We start from the raw sequence: 20,935 nt of genomic DNA on the forward strand, positions 1-20,935 counted from the left end.
AGCTGCCATAGTTCGGCTGCCATAGTTCAGGACATAGGGGGTCATACTTGGGGGGTCTAGGTGAGTATATAAAGGGTAATCATAGCGTGAATCAGGTTTTGGGGTCTAAGGGGCTGACTAAGGCTGCCATAGTATTATTATAAGGTTTTTCGTACTATGGCAGGTACTATGGCAGGAGATTCTGTCTGATTTCGGCTTTATTCGCGTTTTTATTCCGTTTTTAAGTAGTCTGCCATAGTTGCCATAGTTGTCATAGTAAGTTATATATAAGAAAAAATGTAGAAAAAAAAATAAGTGGAAAAATACCGTGGCAGACCATGGTACTGTGGCAGGTAAACCTGCACCACGGAGGGGGGATGTAGGTACTGTGAGGCCGCGAGGCCGAGGTGGGAGGAGCATAGCGAGGCACACTACCAGCCCGACGACACTACGAAGAAGATTACACCATCATTTGATACACTCAACTTTCGGTATAATAACCATATTCCATATATCCGTTATTTGTTTTTCTGTTACATTCTTTTGCTTCATTATTCTCGTTGCGTCATTTATATTTCTTTTATTTTTTTCACATAAATACCTGCAAGTAAAAGAAAGAAAAGAAACGTTAAAACATTTCTAAAATAAAAAAAAAACTGACTTCCCCTCCCATTTACCTTATTATCCAAAGTCCGGTGCGTAGTTTTGACCGGCATTCTGGGAAGGGAAAGATGAAGCCACACTAAAATTTTAAAAAAAAATAAAAAAAAAATTTTTTTTTCCGCGCCTATAGAGCCAAAGGACGAGGATAAAAGTTTAAAACAGAATGCATAAGATTCTTTTTTAAACTTTTGATACGTGTAACGGCTATAACGCGTGACGTAGATATTCGACCAGCATGAACTGGCAGTTTTATTGTTAATATCACGTGATAAATGATATACAATTGATCGTACAATTGGAGAATACAGTATGTATGATCTTAAAAATTTTTTTTAGTTAAAATTTTTTTTCCAATATAGATGCAATTAAAAGTCTAATATAATATTTTATTTATATATTGTACAAGACAATTTACAATGAAATTAATAAAATTATACTTTAAAAATAAAATATTGAATATTACGTGATCAATTCATTACTATTTACTACTGCCAGTTTGATTTTAAAAATTTAAACTAAACTTTTTTAAGCAACTCCCTTTATTCGCCCTTTCTCATTTCTTTGTTTTATCCTTCTTCCCTTCCTTCATTCTTATAAAAAAAATTTTTTTTTATTTATTTTTTTTACGGTTTTTAACTGTCATATTTTTATTTATAAAAAAATAAACCATTTTTCTTCCTTTATCCTTTCCTCCTCTCGTATTTATCGTATTTATTTAAAAAAGCCCATGAAAAAAAAATTTCAAATTCTATAATGAAACGCTATAACATTTCAATTTTTTCTTCTTTTGCTAGGTGTATTTCATTTTCTGGGTGTACATTTTGTAAGTTTTCAAAAAAAATTTTTTCTTTAATTTATTTTAATAAATGGTCACCACTAACAGTTCATTTTTTCCTTTTTTTTTTAGACAAACTTTTGAGTCTTTGGATGCGTTGGAATTCAGTACTAGGCAAGGGTTTTTTTATTATCTTTTTTATTTATAGTCATAGTATTAAGGCTAATGGAATTTTTATCTTTTTTTTAGACAGGTCTGGATGCGTAAATCTCAGTAAAATTCAGAAAATTTTTTTTAGACAGGTCTAGAATGTGGATTTTGGTAGGAAATGGTGAAATTGAAAATTTTCTTAGATGAGTATAGAACATGGATTTCAAGATTTGAACATTTTCTAATGTTCATCTTTTCTTTTTCTTTCAGTAAACAGTCCTAGACGCGTGAATTTGTTATAAGAATTCTTTTAGAATGATCTGGACATAGAATTATGGTGAGAAATTAAATTTTTTTTTAAATTTTATTTATTCAAATTTTCTAATGTTACATCTTTTCTTTCTTTAGACAGGTCTGGACACGTGAATTTTGGGTTTTGGATTTTGAATTTTAACTTTGGATACGAGATTTAGGCAAGTAAATCAGATTTTTTTCTTTATTTTTTTTTAACAAACTTTGCTAACAGTTCGTTTCTTAGGCAATTTTTCAGATTTTTGGATGTGTGGGATAGATTTTGATAGGGAGGTTTTTTGTTAAATGATTTCTTTACGAAACATTTACTAACATTTTGTTTTTTTTTCTTTTTTATTTTAAGATTCGATGAGGTAGGTACCTTTGGAACATCGTAAAGTTATGTGAGAGTTGATTTAAGTCAAGTCAACCTGTTGATTGTATTGAAGATAAGTACTGTCATTCAAGATCAAGACCAAATTCAATAATCTATCTTTGACATATCAAGTATGACCTGAGTAATGGTCTGACACATTAAGTGCATAGGATTTTGGTGAGAAATTGGCTGATTTGTTCTCTTAATGAAATGTTTTCTAACATTTTGTACTTTCTATATTTTTATATGGTTGTCTTTAGATTTCTTTGATGTGCAAGAATTTGCTATTCTTTGAACTATTTATTTTAATGAAACATTCATTAATGTTTCAATTTTTTCTTTTTAGATGTGGGATAGGTAAGTTTCAAAAAAAAAAAAAATCAAACTTTAAAAAATTGATTTTAACTTTTTTTTTGTAGGAACTTCAGCTATAACTCTGAATGGCTGAATCGGGTAAGTTTTTGAAAATAATTTGAGACTCTTAAAAAATGTTCTTATTAACACTTTTCTGCAATTATATAGGTCCTGGCTTTAAAATTTTGAAACTTTATCTTCTGCAGGACTTCATTCTTTTTTCTTAGCTTAAATTCAGATTTCAGATCAATCAGGTGATACTATAGATTCCCACCTTGTTATGGTTGTGTCACCAGGGGCGCTATGTCAACGGAAATTTAGTACGTTGATCGCTTAAAAATCCGCGGCTATCCAATTATAACAAGAGGAAAAGGAAGAAGATTGTTGGCATAAATCATCTTCAACATCATTCTACATGTCAGATTATAGTATATATGATAGAATTATTTTTAGAATTTAGACATAGACAATGTATTTGATGTATTTGTAAATTGTAATGTAATTTTATTATTAAAATTGCACAATAAATTTTACGATGAATTTATAGGTATTTTTTAATATGATCATATAATTTTTTCAAATTATTAGATTAATAATACATTATAATAAAAAATTAAAGAAATACTGCATTATAAAAATTTATCAAAAATTCATTAAATTCTTTATAGCATCTATATAGCTGATGTGAAGTAATGAGAAAGAAACTATATAGTCAAAACAAAAAATTGCCGCTAGCACTTGATCATATAGTCATGTGACAGTAACATGCAAGCGGTGCTAAAGTCGCCAAATCATAAGTTTCAGCAATGTATTATAATCAAATCCATATCCAAAATTCTCTAAATCAGATTTTTGAATAAAAATTTTAATTCAAATGGTTTTAGTTAAATTAATAATTTATCGAATAAAATGAGTATCAAAAGAATAATAATAATAAATGAAAATTTAACAGATTCTAAGACATTTAATTGTTAAAATATTTTTCCTAAGTTGATTATAAGTTTAAAATTGACATAATATAAAATAATAATAAGAAATAATTATAAAATTTATAATTAATTAATAAAAATATTTGTAGTATTTTCATAATATTAAAATTTTTTCGAAATTACTTTTTAAAAAATTAATCGATTTTTATTGATAATTATTTTTTCACAATTTCTTAATTAATCCGAATTTCATTCTACACTCAAACGTTAAATCATTAATATAAGATACATTATTTAAATATAATTTATATCATTCTAATTTATAAATATAATTTAATACATATTATTTTATTATTTTTTGTTAACTAATTATTACCTATATTAAATTCCTAATTATAAACAAAACTACTATAACCATCTTTAATTTACTTGGTATTACATTATAATACTAAATTTTTCTATTTAAACAAACTCATTGGTTCTGGTGCGAAGCAATGGGTAACTGCTAGTGGTGTATTATTATTTATTTCGTCTTTTAGGCTTAGATCTAGATCAGTGAGATTTTACGATAAGCGCAATTTTTGTTTTTAATAATTTTTTTCTTATTATTTTACTAATTTTTTTTCTATTTTTTTTTCATGGTTCCAGCCCTTAAGTTTGGATTGTTGATATAATCAAAATAAATATATATTTTTTTATTGAATAAATATGTTTTTTAGTTAGAATAAGTATATTGTTTACTTAATAACAAAAACACATAATTTATTTAAATTTAAATGAAAAATTTTATTGATATATTGATTTAAACTGTTGCAACGCAACTATTTTATACTAATATGTATCCTATACGTAAAAGCAAAGGATCGAGAATGAATATTAGTAATTTGTAAATTTAATAAATACTAAATGTACACAAAATATATCATTAATTAGTCCGAAATGTAACGAAGGACTATATATATCTACGCAAGTTGAAGTGTCATTCTGATATATAAAAATAAAAATAAATATATGTTTATCAAGAATCATACTATAAACATGTTAAGAATGATATTTTGGCTTTGCATGATGTGATATTGTGCAACAAAAAAACTTTAAATGGTACTTCGGACTTAATAGCGGATTCCGTTTCGTATTATTCGAAAAATATCGATGATTAGAAAATTTTTTCACTTTAACACTCTGTTAACCAGTCATCTCTATGTATCAATACTCATAAATAGTAAATTTTGTTTGCCTTTTAATATTAGCAAAGATTTTTTTTTTATTGATAATATCATACTAATAAATAATACTTTACAGAATATGACGACTATGGCGTAGTTAAAACTTAATTTTTAATTTGGAAAGAATCTGCATCATTTAACCATATTTAAATAAAATAAACTTACAGGGACTTGAACTTTTATAGTTTTATACACTTTCTCCTCACACATATTAAAACTATTTTTTTTTTATCTAAAATAATATGTCAACACAATTTCTTTCAAAATTAAGTCAAAACTATATTGAGTTATTAGAAGATGATGAATATTATGATATTACAATTGAAGTTGGCGAAGATCCTAATGTAAAAATCCTTCGTGCGCACATGAGCATTTTGTGTTACCGTTCTCCATACTTGCGAAGAATTTTAGCTTCTAACAAAAATCGAAGTAAGGAGAATATTTTAGCTCATATTAAATTATCAAATATTTCTCCCGAAGTCTTTCAAATTATTTTGAAGTAAGTTTATACATTAACCTGTTACGAAATATCATAGACTCAAATTTTTAAATTTTTAAATTCGAACTTTAAATTTTTCGTATAGATATATTTATGGTGGTATTCTTTCATTAACTGATGACACTTTAGAAAATTTCAAAATTTTATTGACTGCCGATGAGCTGCTTCTTCAAGAGGTAGTTGATTATTTACAGAAATATTTTCTTGAGAGTAAATCTGAATGGATGGAACAACATTTGAACTTGTTCATAGAACAAGCTTTCAATCAAATTCATTGTTAGAACTTCAACAATTTTGTACGAATTTTATGGCAAACTCTCCAGAGAAAATATTTAAATCACTTGATTTCACATCACTTCCCGAAAAATCTTTATTTCAACTTATTAAAAGAGATGATTTACAAATGAAAGAAATCGAAGTTTGGGAGCATGTATTAAAATGGGGTCTTGCACAAAATCCCACACTCCTTCCAGATCCTAATACTTGGTCAGATGACGATTTCAAAACAATGGAAAATACTTTACAACATTGTTTACCCTTGGTTAGATTTTTTAGTTTATCATCAAAAGAGTTCTTACAAAAAGTTCGTCCTTATAAAAAACTCTTAAAAGGTCAACTTTATGAAGATTTATTAAATTCTCATTTGGATCCTGATAGTGAATCAATTAATAATATTTCACTTCCTAGAAATATTAAAAATGATGAAATCATTGATTCAAAAATTGTTAATAATTTAAGTATTATCTCAACAATTTCAAGACGGATTGATAAAATAGTAATTAATAATAAATTTGATCATTTAAGAGAATTATATTTACCATATAAATTTCAATTATTGTTAAGAGGAAGTCGAGATGGATTTTCTCCTAAAAAATTTCATGAGATTTGTGATGGTTTGCATAATACTGTTACTTTTATTAAGGTAAGTGGAACAGAAGAAATTCTTGGTGGATATAATCCTATAAAATGGGAATCTACTGGTTGGGGTAAAACAAAGGATAGTTTTATTTTTTCTTTTAAAAATAACTTTATTAAAGATGCAATTTTTAGTAATGTGGTAAATACAGATTATGCATTGAGATTTTACGTCCAGTGTGGTCCAAATTTTGGTAAAGATATTATTTTATGTTCTAAAAATGATGAGACCGCAAATTATGATCATTGTTATTATCAAAGATGTTTTTATGAAAAAATGATAAGAGATATCAGTAGTAATTTTTCTATAAAAGATTATGAAGTATTTCAAATTAAAGTAAGATAAATGTACAATATTTTTTACATCAGATGAAGTATACTAATTTTATTTGAACATGAATTTAATTTAGAAATATTCAAATTTAAGATTTATACATGCAAATTCTTTAAGGAAATTTTAATGCATGTTAATTGTTGTTTTATTTATATTTTTATACATTTATTCATTTTCGTATATTATTTTCGAAATTTCATTTCATTAATTTATCTCAGCCTTTTAGTTAAGAGCGGTAAGTCAACGGTCAACAATAACTTTGGGTTGCTTATAATTTTTTCCTTTAATCTATCCATTCTTTTATATTTTAATGGATGCATGAAACTGACATTCTAAAAAGCTAATATGCAAATCATATACAGGGTCTATCCTAAATCTAATAAAGAAATGCGTTACAATTTTTTTTTTTTAAAAAAAAATCCTATACAGGATCGATAACGAACATAATAATTTGTAAATTTAATAAATATTAAATGTATACAAAATATAAACAATTTATCACCGATGATATATAAAAATGAATGTCAATGATCAAAAATTTTTCACCGTTAACTAATATACAGTAAATACTACCGTACAATATCTATATTATCGTATGGCTAATGCACGAATAAACTATCGATATTTGATATTTTACGCTATTGTACGATAATGAAAATATCGGTCAAATAAAATCCACATGATCCTGGGCCGTGAGATAATAAAGGATTTATTAGACTTTCACTTGAATACTTGATAAAATCAAAAATATGACTCGTTTTTTTTATTTTTGTTAACATTGATCCACTGGCTTAATGATGCGTAAAATTTGTTTATTTTTTAATATTAGCTAGGATTTTATTTTTTTATTGGGTATATCATACTAATAAATAATAATATTCTACAGACTATGACGTAATATAAACTTAATTTTTCAATTTGGAAAGAATCTGCGTCAATATTCCATTTAATTCATAATGAGTTAAACTTTTATAGTTTTATACACTTTCTCCTCACACACATTAAAATTATATTTTTTATCTAAAATATGTCAACACAATTTCTTTCAAAATTAAGTCAAAACTATATTGAGTTATTAGAGGATGATGAATATTACGATATTACAATTGAAGTTGGCGAAGATCCTAATGTAAAAATCTTTCGTGCGCAAACGAGCATTTTGTGTTACCGTTCTCCATATTTACGAAGAATTTTGGCTTCTAATAAAAATCGAAATAATGAGAATATTTCAGCTCATATTAAATTGTCAAATATTTCTCCCGAAGTCTTTCAAATTATTTTAAAGTAAGTATATAGTATACAATAAACCTGACCTGTTATGAAATATCATAATCCCAATTATTCAAATTCGAACTTTAAATTTTCGTTTTAGATATATTTATGGTGGTATTCTTTCATTGGATGAGCAAGACACTTTAGAAATTTTCAAATTATTAATCGCTGCGGAAGAATTGCTTCTTCAAGAATTAGTCGATTATTTACAAAAATATTTCATTGAAAATAAATCTGAATGGATGGAACAACATTTTGAATTTATACATAGAACAAGTTTTCAATCAAATTCTTTGTTAGAACTTCAACAATTTTGTACAAATTTTATGGCAAACTCTCCGGAGAAAATATTTAAATCACTTGATTTCACGTCGTTTCCAGAAAAATCTTTAGTTCAACTTATTAAAAGAGATGATTTACAAATGAAAGAAATCGAAGTTTGGGAATATTTATTAAAATGGGGACTTGCACAAAATCCTACACTTCTTCCAGATCCTAATACTTGGTCAGATGATGATTTCAAAACAATGGAAAGTACTTTACAACATTATTTACCCTTGGTTAGATTTTTTAGTTTATCATCAAAAGAATTCTTAAAAAAAGTTCGCCCTTATAAAGAACTCTTAAGACGTCAACTTTATGAAGATTTATTAAATTCTCATTTGGATCCTGATAGTAAACCAACCAACAATGTTTTACTTCCTAGAAATATTAAAAATGATGAAATTATTGATTCAAAAATTATTATTAATTTAAATATTATTTCAATAATTTCAAGACGAATTGATAAAATGGGAATTAATGACATTTAAGAGAATTATATTTACCATATAAATTTCAATTATTGTTGAGAGGAAGTCGAGATGGATTTACTCCTAAAATATTTCATGAATTTTGTAATGATAAGCATAATACTGTTACTTTTATTAAAGTAAGTGGAACGGAGGAAATTCTTGGTGGATATAATCCTGTAAAATGGGAATCTCTTGGTTGGGTAGAACTAAGAATAGTTTTATTTTTTCTTTTAAAAATAACTTTATTAAAGATGCAATTATTAGTAATGTGGTAAATACAGAATGTGCATTGCCATTTTACACTTCACATGGTCCATATTTTGGTAGAGATATTAATATATATTCTAGTGATGGTGAGACCGCAAATTTTAATTATTGTAATTATAAAAAGTGTTTTTATGAAAAAATGATAAGAGATACCGAGGGTCAATTTTCTATAGAAGATTATGAAATATTTCAAATTATAAAGTGATAAGTTTGGTATCATTGTATTTGTTTATTTGGATTTTTTTTCATCATTTATTAAAATATTAAATTTATTTTAAAAAAGGGATTTGTTTTATGTTTATTAATAATGTACAATATTCATACACATATCCTTTTTTCGATTAACATACGCTAATTTATTTGCAAATCGCATTTAAATTTATTTTTAGAAGTTCATCCATCATTTGAAAAAACGTATTTATATTTCATTTCAACTTAAACTAATAATTTGTAAAATTATGTTCTATTTATTGCTATTTTTTTTATATTTAATATAACTACCAAAGAGGTATCATTCGAATTTTCTTCATATATAAGGATGGTCATCGGTCCTACCGATCCTACTCAGTCCTGGACCGGTCGGTCCCAGGACTTGTAGGACCGGACCGCGGTCTTGCATTTTTTTGTGGCGCAGTAGGACCGGTCCTGAGGACCGACCAGTCCTCATACCGGTCTTCATATAATAAATGATTTTTATATTGAATAAACCTATTAATCTGACAAAGGTCATCATAAAATAATATAAAGACCGGCCATTTCCAAACCAATAAATAATTCCCACTTGTAGAGTTGCTTGTCAAAACGCTGAAACTCCGAAACTCCAAAAAAGCGTTTAAGCGGAATATCTCGTCATCCAGTGATCATAAAAGGATGAAACCACCACCATTCGAATCGTCTCAGCGAGACGCGTCGAATGGTGACTAAATCATGTTTCTAGGATCGATAGATAGTCGGTAATTATTGAATTTATTATCAAATAGTTTTGCCGATGTAATTTTTTTTTATCGATTCTAAAATCATGATTTTGATACCATTCGACGCGCCGCAGCGAGAAGATTCGAATGGTGGTAAAATCATCCTTTTATAATCACTGGATAGCGAGATATTACGTTTTGAAGTATTTTTTCTCAAAGCTTTAAATTTTGCATGACGTTGTGATGATATCCAGGTGATTTGTAAAAAAAAAATTTATATTAAAAATCATCATCCCAATTAGTGTTCATTTATAAAACAAGGCTATTCCTAATAAAGTTAGGGAAGAAAATCTTTTTTTATTTGCAAAAAAAAGAAAAAAGACCGATCGGTCTTAAAAAGACTGCGGTCCTTAAAAAGACCGACGGTCTTAATATATGTGATACAGGACCGAAAGACCGCGGTCCTACACTAAGACGGACTGGTCCGTCTTTTTATGGTGTAGGACCGTAGGACCGCGGTCTTCTAGGACTGATGACCATCTTTATTCATATATGACTGATAATGTTAATTATTATTTTGTTTATGATCATGTTATTGATGTTATTTCTGACCAAATTTAAAATAAATAATATTAAATCAATTTTAAAAAAGTGGCAATTTTAAATTCTGCATAATTAATTATTCACATTAAAAAAAACTGGGTAACTATTATCCTAATGGCATTTTCAATCTATTAAATTTTAACAATCCAATCTTTCGTTTCTATTAATGATACTCACGGATCTGTTTCCGTATATATATAAGTAAGAAAGTCTAGATATATATATTATTAATAAATATTGAAATTATTTTAAGTATAGTGTTTTTATTATGAACAAACGAAAAGATAATATCGGAATGTGATAATCCCAAATCGAATAATAAATTAAATCGTAAAGTGAAATACTACGTTCTTTGACAAATATTATCAGTTGATGTTGATTAATACGAGGAGTTTACACGTGATTTGAGCAATGTAAAACATGTTAGTATAATCTTACATACAGGACAATTCAATCCATCATATACAATATGACAGGACGTCGTTTTTTTATTTGTTCTATTGTAGGAATTTCTTCTAAAAATATTAGTATAAGTATGATTATGTATGAACTCACAACAAATTGTAAACATTGCTGATGTTGAACATAATATTCAGTTTTCTATAAACCTCGATAGAGAACAACTAGAAATTACATAATATACAGTAGAATTTTATACTAATTTAATGAAATGATGTTAGAATTGGGACCTTGACCCTAAAAAGACCTTCTAGTAAGTGGTATACAAATATAATACCACTATATATGGCTAAATTAAAGTATCGACTAAATCTTCCTTTTTATAGGGTATGATGCAAATAAAAAATACAAAAATATTCTATAGGGCTGAATCAAAAAAATTAGAAATAATAAGATTAAAGAAACTTGAACTCAAATTTAGTGAAAAAGTTCATCCGAGTGCAATTTATAAATTTAGATCGTTAAAATCATTTGTTTTTAAATGTTCATCTAAAAATTCTTCAAAAGGTATGTGTTATGGTATGTGTTATATTAGAAAATTGGATATGTACCGTATATGTAAAATATTAATAGCTAAATCTTTGAATGAATATATTAAATTTCTTTTATAGATTATACCCTAATAAAACTAGATCTACATATATATTGAAAGGTATTTTAAGGTGAAACCATTTTCATTTATTTTTACAAAATCTTAAGCCCACAATTTAAATCATCAAGACATCAACCCAATAAAATTCTATATATATCAGTAGGCAAAGATATTTTGAAATATTGAAGGGACAAATATTATTTCTTGCAAAAATAGTGGTAAATATTCTAATTTATTATATTCATTTGTATAATATTTTAGTACTTATTTCTTTCGATTATAAATACTAGGAAAACACATTAAAATTAATTGTTCAAGTAATTTTTTCAAAAACTAAGAAAATATAATTATAAATAAATGAGAAGCTGTAAAAAAATACTATTATTTTGTATTGTGCGTTCATTCAACAAATATCTAGTTCTAACAAAGCCTCTACCATATATATTTGAAATTTTTATTTTATAACGTAAATACGAATAAATATCATCTCACAAAGTAACGAGTTTAAACTTATTTGATTCATAGAATTTACCTATTAATTCGACAATATTTTCTTCCAGTCTTTTAAGATATTTTTCCTTAGCAACAATGTCTTTCTATATAACGCCATATTTTATTAAAAACGAAAGTATCTAAAAATAGTTAAAGGTAATTTTAGCCTTTGTAGATTATGTAAGATAAACTCGCTGTATCACTTATCTAAATTTTATGATAATACGAAAAAAGTGTTTTCATATACAGTACACTTATTTATGTTTATTTATTCTATAAAATCAATGAAATTCTATATTATTGGCAAATCATAAAAAGCTTTTCTAAGATATAAATTTGTTATCCCTGTTATCACTGTATATAATTTTCTCAGTTGTATCAGAATAGTATCAGAATATTCTTCTAATAAATCTTGATAAAATCGTTTAATATTCTGTATTTTGATTCTAATATTATTATTTATCTGTTCATTAATAAATTAATTAAATCCTGCAGGTAATTTAGAGTAAACCTATATTTAGTGAATATAATATTGGCATCATTAATAAGCTGAATACTCAAATCTTTATTTTGTTTAATAAATTAAATCACCAAGAATACTTTTCTACGAAAAAATCTATTCACTTCAAATTAATTTACTGAAAATCAATAAACAAACTATATTCGCCTTGTACTGACGGTACTGTGCATATTATTATTAACACCTCTCATTAATTCATGATAGAATACAGAAGAGATTTTATATTCTTGTTAATAATAATATATATCTTACTGTAATTAATTTTACAATATAATTCTCTTAGTTATATCCATTTGTAGTTTTAAATTATTAGATATTAAAAGATCTAAATCATTTTCATACCATAAACTCAATATCAATCTAGGTAACACGAAGCTTAAACTATCTTGTTGAGGGCTGTATCAAAACCCATCAAGAATTTCATACATAATTCTGTTTACACAAAAATCATTGCTGTACAAATTAGGAAGATTATGACTTTGAGAAATTTTATATAATAAACAGGAGTTTATAATTTTTTTTTTTTTGGCCCCTATTCTCTCTCTTCCTTTTTTATTTTTTGTATTATCAATCTACAACAGCAGCAATAATCATTTGTTATTTAAAATCATTTTTTTTTTATAAAGAAAAATTTTTTTTTTCATAACTTAACTCAAAATCATAGTTATTGTCTATATCATATTAAAATAATTTTAATACAATCCAAGTCATTATAAAATATGATGTCAAATGATATCTTTAAAAAGGAGATCCATTAGAAATTTATTTGCAAATGGATCAATCGTGATATATAATAATATGATCAATGGAAACATTTTTGTTCAGGACATATTAGTTATAATGAATTCTACCCATGGTTGAAGACCCACTTCTAATAATCCATTGGAATGAAAATTCTTTAATCAACCCAATGGAAGCAAAACACCCTCATTGTAATGGTAAACATTTAATAGAATCAATGGGTACATTTCTATGCAGAACATATTCACCTACTGGAAGACCCATGCACACAAGTTGCAAAATCTCGTTGAATTTATTAAAAATTCTGGTGATGTTGAAAACACACCCATCGTATTTGCATTTAAGACCAGTGATGATTTCCTTATTCATATAACTTCAAAATTCATACACTAGACATATAAATAGCTACACTAATTCCTTTATCACATTTGAAAATTCTTTTAATTAACCAAATGGAAGCGGGTCTCTCTTATCCATATAACTTCAAAATTCATAGATATATTATTTTCGATACATACTTATTAGAGTTATTATAAAAAATATATATGTACGGTGTACCGTTTGGATGAAAAGTGCCAAAATTTCGAAAAATTGATTTTTCGAATTTTTGAATTTTAAAATCTCCTTATAAGGAGATTCTCCTTATAAGGAAAATCTCCTTTTATGGCAATGTAACGTTACACAAATATCCAAATAAGGAAGTTGGTGTCACCGAATTTCCTTTTTTGGACGTTTTGTGTAACGTAGATCTATCCTATAAAAGGAAAATTTCCTTATAAGGCGATTTTAAAAGTTCAAAATTTCAAAATTTCGAAATTTCAAAAAAAAATTACCATAAAAGGAATTTTTTTTAAGATTTTTGAAATTTTGAAATTTTGAAATTTTGAATTTGAAAATCGCCTTTTAAGGAAATTTTCCTTTTATGTAAGGGATCTACGTCGCACAATATTTAATTTATAATGCCAGCCAGAATTATAATCTCCTTATACAGAAATTTTGTTTAAAAATATTTTTTTAACAAATCTGGTGGCTAAACTATTTACCCGAATTCCGAAATCATGTGATTGTAATTCTGGCCGGAATTATAATTGATTTTATTAATTTTACAGTTACTTGTGATCAATTTTTCAAAAAAGGAAATATTTAATTTTTACCAAAAATTGGAGTAATTCTGGGCGGATTTAAGAAAATTATTAATGTAACGTTACACAAATTTCCAAAAAAGGAAATTTTACTTCTTGCAAAAAATTGGAAATTTGGTTTCACAAATACTCCAAAAAAGGAAATTTATATGGAGATCACTTAATTCCGGCCAGCATTATAGCTTAATTATAGTGTGATAATTTTTTTAATATTCTTTTTAATATTCTTTTATATTCTTTAATTTTTATTTAATTTATTAGTAGTATTACTACAAAATTTTTTTTTTCATGATTTTTTGGCTAGCATTATGAACCATATGATAAGTAAGATCATAATAAATAGATTTTAATTACTAAAAAAATTCTGTTTTTAGAATACTTATAAAAATGGAAATGTGAAGAGTATTTAAAGTATTTATTATATAAGGAGATAAATTTTTGCTATAATTATATAAGAAAAATTTTGTAATAATACTAAAAAAGCTATTTATTACAGACATTATACTTTCTATTTTTTATTTTCAATAATTAATCTGTTATTATTTATTATTAGCTAGTGGTAATGTTGTAGGCTAAATTTTAACAATTGTTTAACTGCTAAATTTTATTTTAGATAATTTTACCTAAAATGCAAATTAATAAAATTTTTTTTTAATAAATTTTTTATATTTTTTCCAATAAGTCTCTCCAATATTTGCCTTTAATATCCTTTTTATATTATTTTATTATAAGTAAATTTATTCATTACATATATAATGCATTACACTTTCCTTTTTGAAGAATGTCTAAAGTAGAAGTAAATTATATAATTTCAAAAAAAAATTTTTTTCTAAATAAAATTTTCACCATATATATAAAATAATACAATCTCTTAAACATATATATTAAATGTACTATTTTAATCTGCTCTATAAGTTTACTTAAAATACAAAATGAGGTTTTAAATGCCATTTCAATTTATTTAAATTTTTATTTTTTGTTTTTCTATTTTTGGATATAATTAGCAAAATCTTTGTTTAAATATAAAGTTAAAAATAGTATTTAAAAACTATTTTTTTTCTTTAAGTAAACTTATAAAACAGATTAAGATATGCTTATTTTATGATTTTCAAATTTATATTAATTTTAATTTATAAAAAAAAGAATATTTATTAAAACAATTTATTAAAAAGAAAAGAATATTTATTAAAAAGAATATTTATTAAAAAATTTTATTAAAAAGAATATTAAATAAGTTTATTATATATTGTTTTCTTTTCATTAAAAATATGTTTAATATATCACTTAAATACAAATATTGAGTTATTAATAAAATCAGTAATAATTATTTTGTATAATTGAAAATTTGATAAAAAAATTAACAAAAAAAATTAAAAAAAATTAAAAAGCTTATTAAAAAAAATTAAAATGTTTATTAAGAAAAATTAAAAAGTTTATAAAAAAAGTTTATTAAAAAAAATATAAAAATTATTAAAAAATTATTAAAAAGAATATTATATAAGTTTTATCATATATTGCTTTTTCTTTATTAAAAATATTAATATATCACTTAAATACAGATATTGGAAAATGTTAGCCATTAGTAAAATTGATAATCATTTTGTATAATTGAAAATAATTTGACAAAAAAAACAAAAAAAAATTAAAAAGTTTATTAAGAAAAAAGCTAAAAAGTTTTTTAAGAAAAATTAAAAGATAAAAATATAAAAATTATAAAAAAATTTATTAAAAAGAATATTAAATAAGTTCATTATATATTGTATATATTGTTTTCTTTTTATTAAAAACATATTTAATATATTACTTAAATACAAATATTAAGCTATTAGTAAAATTAATAATTATTTTGTATAATTAAAAATTTGTTAAAAAAAAAAAATTAAAATGTTTATTAAAAAAATTAAAAAGCTTATTAAAAAAAAATTAAAATGTTTATTAAGAAAAATTAAAAAGTTTATAAAAAAAGTTTATTATAATTTATTAAAAAAATATAATAATTATTTAAAAAGAATATTATATAAGTTTTATTATATATTGCTTTCTTTTCACTAAAAACATTAATATATCGTTTAAATACAGATATTGGAAAATGCTAGCTATTAGTAAAATTGATAATTATTTTGTATACAGTCAACCCTTGATATAGTGAATTTTTCAGACAACTATAATAAATTTCCCTTGTTATAATAAATTAACCAATTAAATCTCTTAAAATCTTCACTATAGCCTTATAGCAAAGTTAAGGTCTAGAATCTAGGGTTTGTTATAACAAGGGTTGATTGTAATTGAAAATTTGATAAAAAAAAAAATTAAAATGTTCATTAAGAAAAATTAAAAAGTTTATAAAAAAAGTTTATTATAATTTATTAAAAAAAATAAAAAAATTATTTAATTAAATACAAATATTGGAAAATGCTAGCCATTAGTAAAATTGATAATCATTTTGTATAATTGAAAATAATTTGACAAAAAAAAAACAAAAATAATTAAAAAGTTTATTAAGAAAAGTTAAAAGAAAAAAAAGTTTTTTAAGAAAAATTAAAAAATAAAAATATAAAAATGGGGTTTATTTTTTATCACACCTGTGTTATGTCGCATTCCCTATAAAAAAACTGGATACGTTTTTTATAAAGTTTTTATACGATTTTTTTCCTTAGAAATAACGTATCATAATAGGATACGGAAAAATGCACAATTCCATATCACCAAAAATATGGTTTGGATATGGAATTTGCACGGGATTTATATGGAATTTACATGATTTGATCACTGATTTTATCATGAAATTTATACGATTTGGTCACTAAATTTACTATTTGTATTACAGTTTACTATAATTGTATTTACATAAATCTAATTTTACTTTATTAAATTAAATAAAAAATAAAAAATAAACAAAGTACAAATACATTATGAAAATTCCCTCTTTATTAAAACCACCTATTGCAACCTAAATTATCTATAAGTCCAGGTTCATTTGGATCAAACAACCTAAAAGAACAAAAAAAAGAAACATAAGAACGTCTAACTTAATCGGAAACTAAACCCCCCCTTCATATAGTATCTGCAATCGTCCAAGTCACCAAAGGTCAGCATTCCTACAAAAAAAGAAAGAGAACTCCAGAATGTCTGACCTACATAAATGAAAAGAATTATGAAGCATCTGATGAAAAAGAAACTAAAACAACAAAATAAATCCAAAACTGACCTACAAAAAAAGAAGATTCTAAAGCAACAAAACTGAAACAACCTACAAAAAGAAAAGAATTTGAACCCAACATACAAAAAAACAAAAAAATTTGAACTGACTTAAAAAAAAAAAAAATCCTGAATCATTCTACAAAAAGAAAAGGACTTCCAAACTGATTTACAAAAAAAAAAAAGAAACTGAATATTCTCACAAAAAAAATCTGCTGGCCTATGAAATTAAATATAAATAAAGAAGAAAGGGGAATAAAGAATAAACCAAAAAAAATATTTTTTAAAAAAGAGGGATAACGAAGTTAGGAAAGTTAAAAAAAAATTTTTTTTTAAAGGGAGGACGTCAAAGTTAGAAAAATAAAAATTTTTTTATAAAAAGGAAATAGAAATAGAAAGAAAAAATTTTTTTTCAAAAAAAAGAAGAGTGGAAATAAAAGAAAAAAATTTTTTTTAAAGGAGCGATAAAAAAAAATTTTTTTTCAAAGGAGAGTGATGAAAAAAAATTTTTTTTAAAGTGAGGTATGAAAAAAAAAATTATTTTTAAAAGGGGGTGACAAAGAAAGAAGAAAAATTTAGAAAAAATAACAAAAATAAGATAAGAGAAAGAGAAAGGAAAGGAAAGACAGAAAGGAAGATCAGAAGATCAAGTAAGGGTTTATATAAAAAACAAAAAACGTATCATAACAAAACAATAAACAATCATGTGATCTTGTGTTATGATGGGTAAAATTATCTTAAGTTTAAAAATTCCGTATACATTCCGCATGATTAATTTTTTCCGTATACATTAGTTTTTTTAAAAAATGTTCAAAAATGAATTGCTTATTAAATATACAGAATTTGTATACAGAATCTATAAAAACGTACATAAAATGTATACAAAACGTATCCTTTCTGTATACATATTTCTTATAGGAATTCCTATAACATTTTACATATAAAAGTCAAAATGACAATTTAAATCTCTTTTGATATATTGAGAAAACTTGCAGAGCGGTTAAAAATACATATAGTATAAGGTTTCTTATAGTACATAATAAGTGCATAAGGTTTCACACCAGGATTTTTTAAAAAAATGGGAAATCTTAACAAAGTCATATGATCAAAATGATCAACATAATTAATATATAAAAATTACCAAAAAAAAGGAAGATGTGACATATTGCAGGTGAAAAAAAAACATATTTCTATAAAAATTATAAAAAATTTTATTAAAAAGAATATTAAATAAGTTCATTATATATTGTTTTCTTTTCATTAAAAATATATTTAATATATCACTTAAATACAAATATTGAGTTATTAATAAAATCAGTAATAATTATTTTGTATAATTGAAAATTTGATAAAAAAATTAACAAAAAAAATTAAAAAAAATTAAAAAGCTTATTAAAAAAAATTAAAATGTTTATTAAGAAAAATTAAAAAGTTTATAAAAAAAGTTTATTAAAAAAAATATAAAATTTATTAAAAAGAATATTATATAAGTTTTATTATATATTGCTTTCTCTTCATTAAAAATATTAATATATCGCTTAAATACAGATATTGGAAAATGCTAGCCATTAGTAAAATTGATAATTATTTTGTATAATTGAAAATAATTTGATAAAAGAAAACAAAAAAATTAAAAAGTTTATTAAGAAAAGTTAAAAGTTAAAAAGTTTTTTAAAAAAAATTAAAAAATAAAAAAATAAAAATTATTAAAAATTTTATTAATATAAATTTTATCATATATTGCTTTTTCTTCATTAAAAATATGTATTATTCAAATACAAATATTAGAAGATACCAGCCATTGGTAAAATTGATAATTATTTTGCATAATTAAAAAATTAATATAATGCTAATAATAATAATAATAATAATTATTATTATTAAAAAAAATTAAAAAGTTAAAGTTTATTAAAAGTTTATTATTTTGATGATTGCATTCTATTGGATGGATATAGCTTATGATAATTTTTTATATGGTATATGAACTTAATATTAATAAAGTATATATAGATCATTAAAAATAAAAAATTAAAAGTTTATTAAAAAAATTAAATTTTTTTAATTAATAAAGAATATAAAAAATTTATAATGCTGGCCGGAATTAAGTGATCGCCATGTAAATTTCCTTTTTTGGAGTATTTGTGAAACCAAATTTCCAATTTTTTGCGAGAAGCAAAATTTCCTTTTTTGGAAATTTGTGTAACGTTACATTAATATTTTTCTTAAATCCGGCCAGGATTACTCCAATTTTTGGTAAAAATAAATATTAACACATGATTTCGAATTCGGGTAAATAGTTTAGCCACCAGATTTGTTAAAAAAATATTTTTAAACAAAATTTCCGTATAAGGAGATTATAATTCTGGCTGGCACTATAAATTAAATATTGTGCGACGTAGATCCCTTACATAAAAGGAAAATTTCCTTAAAAGGCGATTTTCAAATTCAAAATTTCGAAATTTCAAAATTTCAAAAATCTTAAAAAAAATTTCCTTTTATGGTAATTTTTTTTTGAAATTTTGAAATTTTGAAATTTTGAACTTTTAAAATCGCCTTATAAGGAAATTTTCCTTTTATAGGATAGATCTACGTTACACAAAACGTCCAAAAAAGGAAATTTGGTAACACCAACTTCCTTATTTGGACATTTGTGTAACGTTACATTGCCATAAAAGGAGATTTTCCTTATAAGGAGAATCTCCTTATAAGGAGATTTTAAAATTCAAAAATTCGAAAAATCAATTTTTCGAAATTTTGGCACTTTTCGTTCAAACGGTACACCGTATATATGTATATTATGTAATAGTTTCTAATAGGCAGTATTTCATTCACTTAATAATATTACCAGTTAGTTATATATTTATAATGGGTTAAACATAAATTCATGTCTCTGACTAAAAAAATTATTCCAAAATTTTGTGTCAAGAATTTCGACAAATAATTACTTTTAATATTAGTTACATTTACCAACTCCTTAAGGAACCAGAAGACGTTCCTCAATGAACGAAAACACAAAACTAGAAATACGTTTGATTATCTGCATTACGATTATGTATTTAATTATATATTCTTTATTATTTAAATAACAATGATAACTTCTTATCAACTTTATTAACAACTATAACAACACACTTTAACACTTAAAGAATATCAAACCGCCTAGAGTATTTATATTGGGGAAAAAATTGGGTACTTGCAAGTTAATGTCGGGTTGGAGATTCTGTTAAATACTTTTTTTTAACAATGCAAAAAAAATTTGTAGATATAATTTTACAGCGCCATTCGACAAATACACATTATCAAGATTACCCTTCAGTTTACATTTTGGTAAATATATATACCATCACTATTATTTCATATTAACGATCAAGACTATATTAAGATTTTAAGGATATATAATAGTGTAATATAATATTAGAGAATTTTGTTTGTTACTGTATAATAAATAAT

General features: G+C 24.1%; 2 protein-coding genes across 2 annotated transcripts; both read left to right on the forward strand.

The window, feature by feature from the left end:
* Positions 1 to 4,985: 4,985 nt before the first annotated feature.
* On the forward strand, positions 4,986 to 6,503 carry OCT59_025443 (uncharacterized protein; the record flags this gene model as incomplete). The annotated part of the gene is made up of 3 exons (XM_066138505.1): positions 4,986 to 5,242; positions 5,328 to 5,452; positions 5,524 to 6,503. 3 exons carry the CDS (start codon positions 4,986 to 4,988, stop codon positions 6,501 to 6,503), a joined length of 1,362 nt encoding a protein of 453 aa, XP_065992107.1.
* A 1,015-nt stretch (positions 6,504 to 7,518) lies between these two features.
* On the forward strand, positions 7,519 to 8,575 carry OCT59_025444 (uncharacterized protein; the record flags this gene model as incomplete). Its single annotated transcript, XM_066138508.1, has 3 exons — positions 7,519 to 7,775; positions 7,864 to 8,297; positions 8,382 to 8,575. The coding sequence occupies 3 exons, from the start codon at positions 7,519 to 7,521 to the stop codon at positions 8,573 to 8,575; spliced, it is 885 nt and encodes a 294-aa protein (XP_065992108.1).
* Positions 8,576 to 20,935: the final 12,360 nt, after the last annotated feature.

The sequence above is a fragment of the Rhizophagus irregularis genome, chromosome 5 (genome assembly GCF_026210795.1).
Source record: "Rhizophagus irregularis chromosome 5, complete sequence".
Taxonomy (NCBI): domain Eukaryota; kingdom Fungi; phylum Glomeromycota; class Glomeromycetes; order Glomerales; family Glomeraceae; genus Rhizophagus; species Rhizophagus irregularis.